The sequence below is a fragment of the Diadema antillarum genome, unplaced genomic scaffold (genome assembly GCF_040938485.1).
Source record: "Diadema antillarum isolate AM-2024a unplaced genomic scaffold, OU_Dant_1.0 scf00000061, whole genome shotgun sequence".
Lineage (NCBI taxonomy): Eukaryota > Metazoa > Echinodermata > Echinoidea > Diadematoida > Diadematidae > Diadema > Diadema antillarum.
This window is the reverse complement of record NW_027270950.1, coordinates 1,268,857-1,282,364: the sequence shown is the minus strand read 5'-3', so window position 1 is coordinate 1,282,364 and position 13,508 is coordinate 1,268,857. Positions and strand designations below refer to the sequence as shown.

The window sequence follows — 13,508 nt, the reverse complement described above, 5'->3', positions numbered from 1 at the left end:
GGGTTAGAGTCAGGGGAAGGGTCTGTGGTAATTGCCCTGGACCCTCTGACAGGAGTGAAGGAGTTACTGCCATTTGATGCTGCTCTTAAAAGGCTTGTTTGCTTGCAAGGCAATGGATCAGAGCAAAATATATGTGAAGATTCGTGTCAACAAAAACTTCTATTGCACAATGGGAATAAGCTGCATCATCAATACAATTACATGACAGTCATCAGTGAATAATTTTGTTGCTTTACAAAGTGGGTAATAGATTTAAAGGACAAGTTCACCTTCATAAACATAAGGATTGAGAGAATGTAGCAATATTAGTAGAACACATCATTGAAAGTTTGAGGAAAATCAGACAATCCGTTCAAAAGTTATGAATTTTTGAAGTTTTTGTGCAGTACCCGCTGGATGAGAAGACTACTGCAGTGTATGAATAACTTAGATGTCACATGCGTATAACAATATAAGGAAAATATAAAGAGAATTTCACAAAATTCCATCTTTTGAAAAAAGTACAAATTCCCCTGACTCGTTACCGATAAATGTTATGGGTAATATTATTCCCCCTGCCTTTAGAAAGAGGCAAGTCAATTGCTCTTTTATTATGCGAGAAAAGTGAAAATATGTTGAATTTTCTTTTATATTTTCTTTATTCTGTTGTACGCATATGACTCACAAGCTGTAGTAGTCTCCTCATCCAGCGGTTCCAACACAAAAATTTAAAAAATTAATAACTTTTGCATCGATTGTCCGATTTTCCTCAAACTTTCACTGATGTGTTCTACTAATATTGTTGCATTTTCTCAACCCTTATGTTTATGAAGGTGAACTTGTCCTTTAATTAAAAGCTTGTTTTTGTTTTATTTTTTTGCTGCTAATGCATTGTCTATTGAAACTTTCATAGAAAAAAAGATGTCTTCGTGCTTATGTTGAAACATCAATGAATTCCTTCAAGTTCTGTGATAAATTAGCAATGCTTCTTTTCCAGGACAAAAGACAACTTGTAGGTGTCTCCTATCCATAAAACTCTGAATGACTCTCTGAGTCTGTCTTATTGTTGTCATCATTATAGAAACTAGGGCATCAATAGAGAGGCGGAAACATCTGGCTAGTCTACAAGGGACTGGCATCTCTGTTGCCTCGTCAGTTTCCATGACGACCGCCCCACCCCTCACCACCACCACCACCACCGCTGCCACCACTACCTCTTGCCTCACCTCTGGAGGAAAAAACTTCACCATACCCCTCCCCCTGACACATTGCAAGCAGTCGCCCCCTTCTACAGGGGCACCGACTACCGGGAAGGGTACCAAAGCGGGCCATACCTGGTCCAAGATGAAAACCAAGTCGGACTCTGTCCTCAGTGGGAGGAACGTTGCCGAAACGACAGACGAAGGAGAAGCTGCTGCAGGTGGTGGTCGTCTTGGCAACCAGCGCACCCTCTTCTCCAAGTCCACCAACAACCTGGGCTTGTTTGGCCGCAGCGCAGGCCAGCAGGCCAGCAGCACGCTGCCCTCTACAGTCACGGAGCTGCTCAACTCCGTCATGATCAACGCCCTTGACGGGACGAAGGAGCTGCATGGAGAGACGGAGCAGCAAGCCCTGTCGGCTGCCACCATTGCCCAGCAGCGGACCGCCCTGTTTGTCAAGACACACGCTTTGCAGGTTAGTCCAAATTACTGTAGTTGACATGCTGGTCCACAAATTATTATGCAATCTCTTATCACAGTAACACTTTGCTATCATGAATATCACCTCAACATTGGGCACTAAGCACGTTTTCTTTTTGCTTCCCTGCTACACATGGAATTTATCATGCTTATTGAACGAAATTCTCTTAATACGCTGTGATGCATGATATTTCTAATTCCATTGCAACTCACCAAAGTGTTATGTATTCTGCATGGTTTGTATGTTATATGCATCAAATATTTATGTACACAACATTTTTTTTTTTTTTTTTTACATGGTCGACTTTAACAAATTTGGCAATGATTAGTGTATGGATGGGCAGTGCAATTGGTCTTTTTTTTCTCCTCTGCTTCCTGTAGAATAAGAATAAACTTTAAATCACAGTGATATTTGTGTGCTTAGATAGTTAAATCTTACAGTCTCAGTAATCATGTGAAGGCCTTTGCTCTTGATTAAGCTTCTTTACCTAATCTAAATGTCATTACCTCTTGAAATGTTGATAAAGGTGTAACTCGCAACAAACTTTTGAAATTAATGATTCCCACCTGTTCACACATTGTGACTGTGAAGAAAGTAACTGAAATTATTGAAACTATGTTTTATTTCCTTTTTTTAAGCACTCAGAGTTGTTTGTCTTGCTTAGTGACATACAGTAGCTGTAGTGGCATAGCTGTAGAAGATACAGTAGGTGTACATGTATTTGTGACAACAAGATGTGGTGGTATGATAGCCTTTTTGTTCATCAAAATCATAGTAGTTTATAGGCATTTGTAGCACATAATGTATCTTCAATCTTAAACATCCTTTAAATCTTACATAACATTCTTGACAGATAAAGATCCACATACATTGTAACTGAAATGATACCTTAGATTATCTAGCTACAGTACACAAAGCTTATTGAATCAGGGAATGCTGTTAAACATGATTGTAATTGTTGTTGTTTTCCTGCATTTTATAACTGCTGTTAACTCTATGGCAATAACCAGGGAGAATTTTGTGTTTTTGGTCTTCTTTTTAAATTCACATTTGGTTTATTGTATGCCTGCCATATGCAGACACTTATCAAATGCAAGGTGGGACGTTAAGTCTTTAAAATGAAATTCTACTGCGTTGCTTTCCATGGACACACAGCTGATCAAAATAAAAGCAAGACATAGAAACCTGGTGCTTCATGATACTGTATGGGACAAGCTTGTCAGTTTACATACAGACTTTAAACACCTATTATGTCATCATTGAATTTCTTGGAAAACTGATTAATAAAAGGGGTAAGAAATGCTGCAGATTTTTCTTCTTTTTTTTTTTCAGCAGGCCTGACACATTACAAGTGTATCCCTTAACCCTATTCTAACTGGGCTATTTGAAACCAAGTTTTTACTGGGGGGGGTCAATTTGACCCCCCCCCCCTTTCAGATCTCGGCCGCCGATCGCGTGATCACCGCAAAATTTTGCCTGAACGTAGAGCCGGATGTCAACTACAAGATTTGGTCATACAATAGAAAAATTTTGATTTTATATTTTTTAATAAATTAATTATGCAAATTTATGCATGAAATCATATTTTCACCTATAACTCCATCAAAAAGAATGAAGGATTGCTAAATTTTTGTGTCAAGAGTTCCTCAAGACACATCAAACAATTTTCTCGTAAAAAAATAGCGCAATCAAAATCAGTTTATTTTGTTTTTTATTGTTTTGTTAATTTCTTATGTATTCTATTGTTTTTCGACCTTTTGTTTTCTATTGTTTTTTTACCAAAATTTGTTGCAGGCACTTTTTCAAGCTTATCTACATAAGAATTGATTAATTTCAATGTTCAAAAGTTGAAATAATCTAATATATATCAATTAAACCAAAAAACACAATTTGCATTGGATTTGCACACAAAATCATGAATTTGAGCTGTTTTCGGGTTGACATGCATATGCAAAACATTGCGTAACTTCAGAACGGTGTACCCGGACGTCGCAAATTTGGTCTCAAAATATGGGGGAGACTTCAATGAAAAAAAGTCATGAAACGACGCGGCAAAATGTTTGCGCGTTGTGGAATCGTGGCGCGAAATGTCAAGGGTGGGGTCAATTTGACCCCCCCAGTTAGAATAGGGTTAAAGAGTTTTGAAAAGGGTGAACTCAAAAGGCTACTGCATACTTGGTGATGTTTTTAGTCTTGTAGATTTTGCAAGTCATTTGATATTTGCAAAATGAACAACTCACAGAAATATTGCGTCCTGTAACACAAATGTGCAAAATGCCAGCTTCTCCCATCAAAAGGAGTAATAATTATTCTCGTTGTCATGTCCTTGTGGTTCTTTTCTACATTGTATGCATTTCAACCATTTAGGAAATTGTCTTACACATCTCAGTTCGTGAAATATCATACTTGGAAATGTGGTATCATATAGTATTTCAAGTAATTGTACTGTTACTGTTAGCCCATACTACCAGCTTTCTGTATGATGTGTTTATACTCACCCTCACCCACAATGTTTTACACTGTCTATGTGTTTGTTGGTTTGTGTTCATACCTGTGTGTATGTTTTCTCTTTTTTAACTGGTCTGGTGGGTCTGTGGTGTTGGTACGATTTAAAGATGCGTAAAGCTTTATGGGAAGGTTATTGCTGCATGTATATATACACTGTGCAGTTCTTGCATATTGCACGACCTAGGCAACCCCATCATAACTCCCGTGCTGTATGTGTTTGGGGACCCCGAACAATGAAATCACAAATCACCATGGTCTTTTTTCAACTAGGATCTTGAGAGCTAAGATCCTTCCCCCACCCATTCTCTCCCTCTCTCTCAAACCGACCCCTGACCCCTGCAACCCTTGCCTCCAAAAAACATATAACGTCCCTTTCTAACAATTACTCTTTTTCCTCATGTTTTATGATCAAGCAAAAGAAATATCTAGGTAGGAAAGAATTTTAGCAGTTGTATCGACCAGACTGCTTACTACTTGTGATAAGTCATTCTTGAACAAGGAAAAGAAAAAGAAGAGAAGATATGTTAAAATCACATTGAAATTCAGAACCTTTACTTTTTACAATGTATACTGTGTGCCACCATACAAGGAAGTCAATTAGATAGTGGATCCACAGATAATCTAATAGCAACTGTATGGATGTCCTTAGCACTGCACCCTGGTACTGGTCAAGTGGTCCCAGGCCAGTAAAAATCACTGTTGGACCAGTAACTTTTTCAGGAATAGACCAGTAAAAATGGAAAAAACTGGGTACATGTACCTACTGGTCTGACAGACATGTCGGACCAGTAGAAAATATGGTTTACTGTGCAGCCCTGTATAACATCTTGTGCTGCGTTATTCTTTTTTTTTTTTAAGTGCATGTTTAACATTTGGGCAAATTGATTTCATCTAACATCCCTTAACTCTTTATGTGCCACGTTCGCACGTCCGACTCAGTCGACGGCGTGCCAACTTTGCATATTCTGCTCAATAAACAAAGCCGCCAAGACCGATCGATAAACCGCTAATTACTGCTAATTCCACGGCACAATGAAAGCGTTTCTCATGCTTTTGTTCCTCTCATATACGGCTTGCATTCTATGTGGTGATCGACTATCAAGCAATGTCCCCACTAGATTTGCTCATACATTCTAAGTTTCTGTCACGGTTTTATGTGGAAAAGTCATGCCTTTACAGTAATGTAGCAACTGGTCATTCAAAAGAAAAATTGAAAATAGAGTCGTCATACAATTTATATCGAAACAAAGCTTGGCATTCCTCTTTAACTTTGCCTGCTATTATGCCCATCTTAACAGAAATTTGTAGAAGTTATACAAATTGGAAAAGCAGAATTCTTTCTCAAAATATGACTACCTTCGTGTCTCAGAATAACGTGGCACACAGGGGGTTTCCACCATGGCACATAAAGAGTTAACAGCCGGGTAGTTAAACCATCTGATAAGATTATAAACGGGAGCAAGACATTTCACCTGCTACCAATTTCATTATGATGTATACCTCCAGTATGATATGCCAGGTCTGCCATTCATAACACTCTGGAGTTTTCAGTTTGCTGTGTGCTTAACAATACCACCACACCACCATGTATTTTGCATTTTCACCGCATATATTTGCCCCTTGCCGCTTCTTTGACGTTGCACTCACCCGCAGAGCACAGTGGCTTCACCCAGTGCCAAAGAGGGACTGCACACAGTCACTTTGGAGTTTCCTCCAGAGGTAAGACTGTACCACTGTGTCACTGGGGCCACTACCATCTTTTGTAGCACAACCTTTTCATGAAAATATATATTACAAGTGTATAATATTCTCCCATCACATTTACTGCAGTCAGCATCCATTTCTCATAACTGCATGATATCATCAAGATGCTCATGAACTTACCGCATGTTTTTGCATGGTAGCCCAAGCACCATAGCAGAGACTCCAACCCCAAGCACCTTCTGATCTGGAGATTCTCCCGCCTGAAACCCCTAGCAAACGGGAGACTCCAAGTTTATGTGTGCGAAGCGCGAAGTTCCTAGGGTTATAGATGCTCTCTGGTGCTATCTAAGGCTTACTTTTGCAACATACGATAGCAATAAGTAAGAAATCCTTTCCAACGGGAGACATTGAGCCAGGGCGGGAGAAATTAAATCTCAAACGGGAGAACGGGAGATTTTGCAATAATGGGTTTTCGGCGGGAGATCTCCCGTCGAAAACGGGAGAGTTGGAGTCTCTGCCATAGAATGCTCTTCGTATACTTTGGTTCCGCTGGCCTGTAATGCTTGAGTGTTGCACTGGATAACCTGCCAAATATGTACAGTAACTGAAGGGTTTCCAGGTAATACCAGGTAATAAGTGTCATTGTAGAAGTTAGATCATACATGGTATAATAATAATGTTGAGACAAGTGTTAGATGGATATCTCGTGTCAACAAAAATAGATCAGTTAACTTGCATAGATGTAAGATGATTAACAAGACATATTCAAAAAGAAGAAGAAAAAAGAAATACATGCAACACACAAAAGCCCAAACATGAATAGATACAGATATTGTCACAAATGCAATGTTCTTGTAGATAGGTAATGCAATGTTCTTGTAGATAGGTACAGGTGTACGTGTATAAGGTGTATTGTCTTCTGCGGGCTTTGTAATATGACATAAATAGAAAGCATCAAATCCTGGGCTACAGTGTATGTCAAAGGAATGGTATTGGAGGGAGACTATGTATATATTGCTAAGGTTGGCCTGACTGGCAAAGGTTGGCCTGACTGGCAATGTATTCAGATTCAGGAATCCCCATGTCACTTTGGATAAAGCTCACACAACAGGCTCTTGCCTTCGGAGTGGTTCAGTGTGGAGAATACAACATTGAGCGCATACAGACTAGTTTTTGGCCAACCTCCTAATCTAAGTGTAGGATTTGTACCTTAATTCACTTCAGTGCACAATGCCCTGATGGGTAATTCTGTTCTAGCAGGCCTACACAGGTCATTGTTTTCAAATGTACCATGATGATCAGCAGATGAGGACAGATTAAATCGAAGAAGCATAATATCTGCAGATCAGCTCCCTTTAAAAGGGATAATTTTTGCTACATTAATAATCAGTTACAGGTGACTTCCATTTTAATGAAGTCCTCAGGACCCGAGACAGTTTTCTTTCATTTTATCAAAATTTCATTGTAGCCAAACAATAAACTTATATAAAGATTTGAGTATGGATGGTGATTTTGGGACCTGAATTTTTATTTGTAACTTGTCAACATTTTTGTTGTATTTGTGTTTGTTGTAATGGAAGTACATTGTATCTAAAGCCAGTTTTACACAGATATTCTGTCACAAATTTTCTTGTCAAAACATTTGTGGGGCAAAAATCTGTGGTGTTGTGGTACATGTGTGCATGTTGACCTTGTATCAATCTCATGGGCCCTCTCACTGCTGCTGTGCAGTACAGAAGAAATTCATCTTCTTCTCGTAAAGTACAGTCCACCTTCTGGTGTATTACAAACTATTTGGCTGGCCAGTGTAGTGCATGTGGTGCTTTAAAAAAAAATTAAAAAACATAAAATATCTATCTATATATAAGGACCAACTCTCTGTGCAGTGCTCATGAAATTTAAAAAAAAACCCAAAACCCACCAGCTGCTCTGCCATTACTGACTAAAGGCTCAGGCCATAAAATGAAGCAATTACCTGGTACATGTACCATAGATGTCAACTGTTCTGATATTGAACGTTAGCAAACCTGATACTGTACATATGTTAGCAAAAGAGGATATTTCACCGTATGTGTATACATTTAAAAATATATATTTCTCGACATTGTATGTTTGCTGAAAGGGAAGTAGCCTTTGATGCTGTTGATTGTGTGTGATTTGCTTCTCAGGCACAGTCAGGCATGTCACCACGCGGCCAGAAGTCGCTGTACGCCCGGCATCCATTGCCAGGTGACACGCCTGCAAGCAATCTCTTCCAGCGTCACCCCAACCACCACCACCACCACCCACACGCCCTTCAGCAGGATGCGGAGGACAAGTCGGGTGATGTCCTGGGCAGCCTCAAGGTGCCGGAGGATGGGTGAGTAGTGGGGTGGGATGAAGGGAGCTGGGAAGAGGAAAAAAATGAATGGATGATATGATGACTTTAAAAGAATCTCATGTAGGAATCAAAATTTACTACCAGTAATCAAGGACCTCCCAACCATTCTGAATTTTGAGGAAAGAATCTGAATTTTGAGGAAAGAATCTGAATTTTGACCGTTCCCAGCTCTTCGTATTTTTTTTTTTAAATAATTTTACTTCACACTGCTACGTGGACCATTCTTTTTTTGTTGCTACTTTTGAGCCAAATCATCCCTCTTTTTCCGTCAAAACTTGGAAGGTCTGTACTCACTAACTTGGAAGACATTAGAAGGATGGAGTAAGTATTGCTGAGCTTCACACTTTGACAATTTATTTTTTGACCTTTGACTAGCATACATCTACCATATCTGCTAAATGGCAACTATGATAGCTTTTGAAGGCTTTTTTAGTTATTTTTGTTCATTAAAATGTCAGTCGGTGGGGGGGGGGGGGGATTTCATCAAGCATTTTGTCAGATTTTTCATCTGACAAAATGTTTTAAGCTACTGAAATCCTTGCATCTGATTGGCTGAGAGCAAATTTGTCTGACAAGTTTGTTGGACAAAACACTTCATGAAATGCCCCCCCTGGTGAGAGCCTTACACTCTTTGAGTGAGAAAACGTTGCATTAGTTTTCCTTAGTTTTAGCGATAAGATATCAATTATTACATAATTTCAACTCCTCTTCCCAGTCACAGCCAAGCGGATGCCGGTGACAAGTCCAAGCGGAGGCGCAAGAAAGGGGCGGGCCCCAAGCGGCGCAGCGTTTCTCACAGTCCCAGCCGCAAGTCCCAGAAGAACTCTTATCGGGACCCGGTGAAACTGGGCAAGCAGAGTGAGACGGACAGTGACCCCGAGAGGTTCCCCCCGCCCAGAGTGGATCGGTCCAGGCAGCGCTCTCTTACCAGCAGTCTCTCGGATCCCACGCCAGGTGAGGCGGATTCTACCACCGGTAGCTTTGGGGATTCTACCACCAGTATATGATTTTCGGTGATGAGAATATTGTACAAAGGAGGTCTGACATACTTAAAATATGAAATGCCATGCAGAATTTGCTATATGAGCTACTGTACATGTAGCAAGTAGTACACCTGTACAATTGTACATGTAAGCATCCAAGGAAACTTTTGTGGTGTTGAATTTTGATTCTCCATGCAAATCTCTAAACTAATGTCACTTTTCACTTACTATTGACCTTGTTTTTGGATACCTAGAAAGATTTTCATGGTAAATTCAAATTGCTTAACTTTAAGTATCATTTGCTTTTTATCGCTGTTCTGTTTAACTTTTGTTTAGGGTTTGTTTTTCTTCTTTGGCTGTTCATGCTCTTGCCGATTGTTACAATGCTACCCCTTACATACAGAAACATTCCCATAGATTCAAAACATACTACAACTGGTTTCAGTACGTAGTGGGTTCAAGTGCTCATATGCCATCGTGATAATCACAGAATTTATGTTTTTTTCTCGATCATGTTTTTTTTTAAAGCTGAACTGCCACTGTCAGCAGGAGCACATGCTGGCATGCCCACGAATCACGACAGACGATCTATGACGCCAAAGAGGTATGTAACAGCTGATGGTATTGTCATCTCGTCTCACCTTTTTTCTTTCTGAAGTGAAAGTGTTGCCGTTCTGGTAGATTAAACTTGCTTTTAAAACTGTAATCTAGGAGCAGGTTCTGTGTAATTTTTGTGAAAGTGTTGTGTTTTCCTATGGTTGAAGACTTTGAAGCCTTTGAAAACTGCATAGAAACTGATTTCCTTATGTTGATTGTCATTTATTTTAAAGTGCTAATATTCCATGCAGAAAAATCTACTCAAGATTCCCCCCCCCCCCAAAAAAAAAAAAAGAAAGGGAGGAGAGAAAAATTCTGCACATAACCCGAGTGTATATTTCCATATTAAGTACATGATGTCTGCTACTGTTTTTACAAGTCATTTAGAATGCAGATTCTCTATTCATTACAATATCCAAGTAAAAACATACACACTAAACATTTTCTCTAAAAAAGAAAATGAGCTCAAGTAAAATCACTGAGAAGTTGTAATGACAACCCCCCCCCCCAAAAAAAAAAGGTCATTTGTCCTTGTATACTTGACTTTGTGCTTCTTTGCTAATCTCTGTGTGTTAGTGTGTTATGATTTTATTATCACATGCCCTTGACACAATTGATGACCAAATTGCTTTGTTTTTGTCTTTGGTTTTTATTTGCCTATTTAATATTCAGCAACATCATGGAAGCGTACTAAACTTTGAGAGTGCAAAAAAAAAGAAGAAGAAAAACATAGGGGCAAAGACATCAACCAATGCTTTTGGGTTATTCCCCTCCCCCCCCCCCCCAAAAAAAAAAAAAAGATTTATAAAGAAAATTGATTTAATTGAGACTGCCATGACTATTTATTCTGTCACACCTTTCCTTTGCTAATCTTTCCACACATTTTGTATCGCACGTACGGTCATTCATAACAAGAGACAGTAGACTTTTTGTTTGTTATGCCTTTGGCCTTATTTTGTTCTTTCTCTTTTTGACACCATGATTCACTCACAAACATCCTTTGATTTCATGTCATCCTGCACCACCTTCTCTTCCTCCTCCTCTTCCTTTTCTGTCAATCTTTACCACAATCCTACCTTCTGTCTCTCACGGTGTGTATTTGCTGTTCTTCGTGTCACTGACGGTGTGTATTTTGCTGTTCTTCGTGTCACTGACGGTGTGTGTTGTGCTGTTCCTGTCTTTGAGTGCAGTCTTGCAACCATCCACCGCCTCCTCCTCCTCACTCATCCTTCCTCTACCGGTATGTGGCTGACGGTTGCACAATCATCACTTTAACTTTTACGTTCTACTGCACCTACAAACCATGTATACTGTAATACCAGAAGCATTCGTGAAGTGGAGCCAATGGCCTTTTTCCTTGTCATGAAACTTTTATAGCAAATAGCTGACCGTGAAAAAATAAGTAGTATCAATACTACATGTACTAGCAATACTGGGGAATTGGTGAACAATATGCACTGCTGGTCAATGTAATCATGAAAAAGAAATGAATGCACACCACAAAACATGCATACAGTCTAAAAAAAAAAGAAAGAAAAAGATTGCGCACCACTAAGTAAACGTACCGGTACAGTACTCGTAAGGTGCACAGCATTGTACCGGCATTTAATGCACTGTGTTGACAAAAACTTTGCTTGTATTCTGTTTTTGGGAATCTTAGCCCCTCACAAAATTTATGAAAGTTTCATGCACACAATAATTTCTCGTTTTTCAGTTAAACACGAAAATCCCACCATAGTGAGGTTGCGTAGACCACAGATTTTACCTCACAGCTAGTAACCACTGCCTTGTCAGAGATGTAGTAAAAAAAGAAAAAGAAAAGAGAGACCACCTATGTACACGTAATATATGTACAATAATGGATATTCAGTTCTCTTCTTTACAACCTGTACTTCATTGCAAGTGAGCTTGTTAAAATGGGGTTTCACTGTACAAGAGATACCAGTATTCTGAGGGCTGGACAGTAATATTAGGTGCATGTGGGCTGATTTGTTTGTGTTGCATTACTTAGTGGAATGCTAACTTTGTCTCAACGTTGAACATTTGTTTGCTCTATTTTTTTTTTTTATTGAAACAATATCAAAAATTATAGTAGTGCCAATTTGTGTGCATGCAGAACATTCAAGTTCTTACTGACTCTTACAAACACTGAAAAAAAAAGAAAAATGACAGGTTGGGGTTTCCTGAAAATCAGCCGTGAAATAAGAACGTAATTAATGGAGTTTTAATGCTTTATACATAAATTCAAAGTAATATGTGTCACAAACACTGATATTGGTCAAAACCATGTAGAACACCCAGAGTGCACTGACCATTTTTTTTTTCTGTCCTCTCTTCGTCCATCCATCCAGGAGTCGGTCAATCAGCAACATACAGTATCCTCCCTACTCTCGGTCAAAAGTAGGCCACCCTATCAGGAAGTCCAATTCATTCGCTGGGGTGAGTCTGATGCATCAGTGATGTAGTCTCCTCTGCTAGTCTTCGGACCAGTCTCTTATCTGTGTTTTGATGGTGTCAGTCTCAAAGTTGACTCTTACATGTCTCTTGCTACAAGATTGAAGAGATATTTCTTGAATAAACCTTGATTTTAGACTTTGCGCCCCAGTGCAAGCTCTTTGAGGCTCGTAACAGTCAAACACCAGCTTAAATGATTTTTAAAATCTTTTTCAAAATGATATAATTTATGTCTCATTATTTTAGTATTTGCCATAAAGCTGGCAAGAAATGGAGTTTTATTTTGCAATAGAACCTGCTGTTTATAACCTCATATTGGTAATTATGTCTTTTTGCAAGAAGAGCATGGAGGGTGACATTGTAATACTATAGCAGTTGTACCTATAATTGTAGTACATTTCAGATAGCTGCTAAGTCTGCATATTCCAAAGTTATACTTTCTCAATTCTTCAGTCACTCAATGATTAATGATAAAATGTTTTACTGGGATGGAAACTGTGATAATCTTTGTCTCTGAAATATGATGAATTTGTCATTCTTATTCTCTTTCTTTCTGTGACTTTCAGAGGGATTCCAGCGTCTCCTACAAGGTGATGGAGCTTAACAAGTTAAAGAAGCCGGAGGTCGTAAAGGCGGTTCCGGTCAAAAAGATCGGATTCTGGGTCAACTTTTGATTGTCATCATGCCGACCGTTCCACTCGGAATCTAATTCTCTGAAGCCACTGGGAGGCAAGACTAACATGGCTTTCAGTCGGTGCAAAGAGAATCAACGAACACTTTGTACAGAGATAGGTGATATGTCACAGCGACATCACAGTGTAAATCTGTCGCCTGGAGACATCCATGTTTCTGCTGTGATCTAAGGCTAAGATCAATAGAATTTGGTCGCTTTTGCTATTTTTTATTTTTTTTTTTTTTGGGGGGGTCTTTTTTGGTGTGGATAGAATTGTAAATGATCAAGAAATGCGGCACGGTGCAATAGTCTTCCTTCACCATGATACAAATTGAATAAAAATACAATCAGATTTGATGAAGTCACATTTACAAGACCTCACTATCTTACGTAAATATAATAATAATAATAATAAAAGGACATTTATATTGCGCAGCTACTATAATGATATACTCTACTGCGCATTACAAAATGACATGCATACAAGAAATTCAAACAGAAAATACACTACTTCAAGAGATGACTTTTTAACCTGGTCTTAAACTCATTA

The 13,508-nt window shown here is 39.0% G+C and overlaps 1 protein-coding gene across 1 annotated transcript in view; it reads left to right on the top strand.

The window, feature by feature from the left end:
- LOC139716119 (cytosolic carboxypeptidase-like protein 5) overlaps positions 1 to 13,053 on the top strand; it is a 29,834-nt gene extending 16,781 nt beyond the window's left edge. The window contains exons 10-16 of the mRNA XM_071627675.1: positions 1,061 to 1,649; positions 5,823 to 5,886; positions 8,040 to 8,230; positions 8,967 to 9,205; positions 9,763 to 9,838; positions 12,183 to 12,270; positions 12,852 to 13,053. Coding sequence (XP_071483776.1) covers positions 1,061 to 1,649; positions 5,823 to 5,886; positions 8,040 to 8,230; positions 8,967 to 9,205; positions 9,763 to 9,838; positions 12,183 to 12,270; positions 12,852 to 12,959 — 1,355 coding nt within the window. The 3' untranslated portion in view covers positions 12,960 to 13,053. The remainder of the gene's footprint in view (positions 1 to 1,060; positions 1,650 to 5,822; positions 5,887 to 8,039; positions 8,231 to 8,966; positions 9,206 to 9,762; positions 9,839 to 12,182; positions 12,271 to 12,851) is intronic.
- Positions 13,054 to 13,508: the final 455 nt, after the last annotated feature.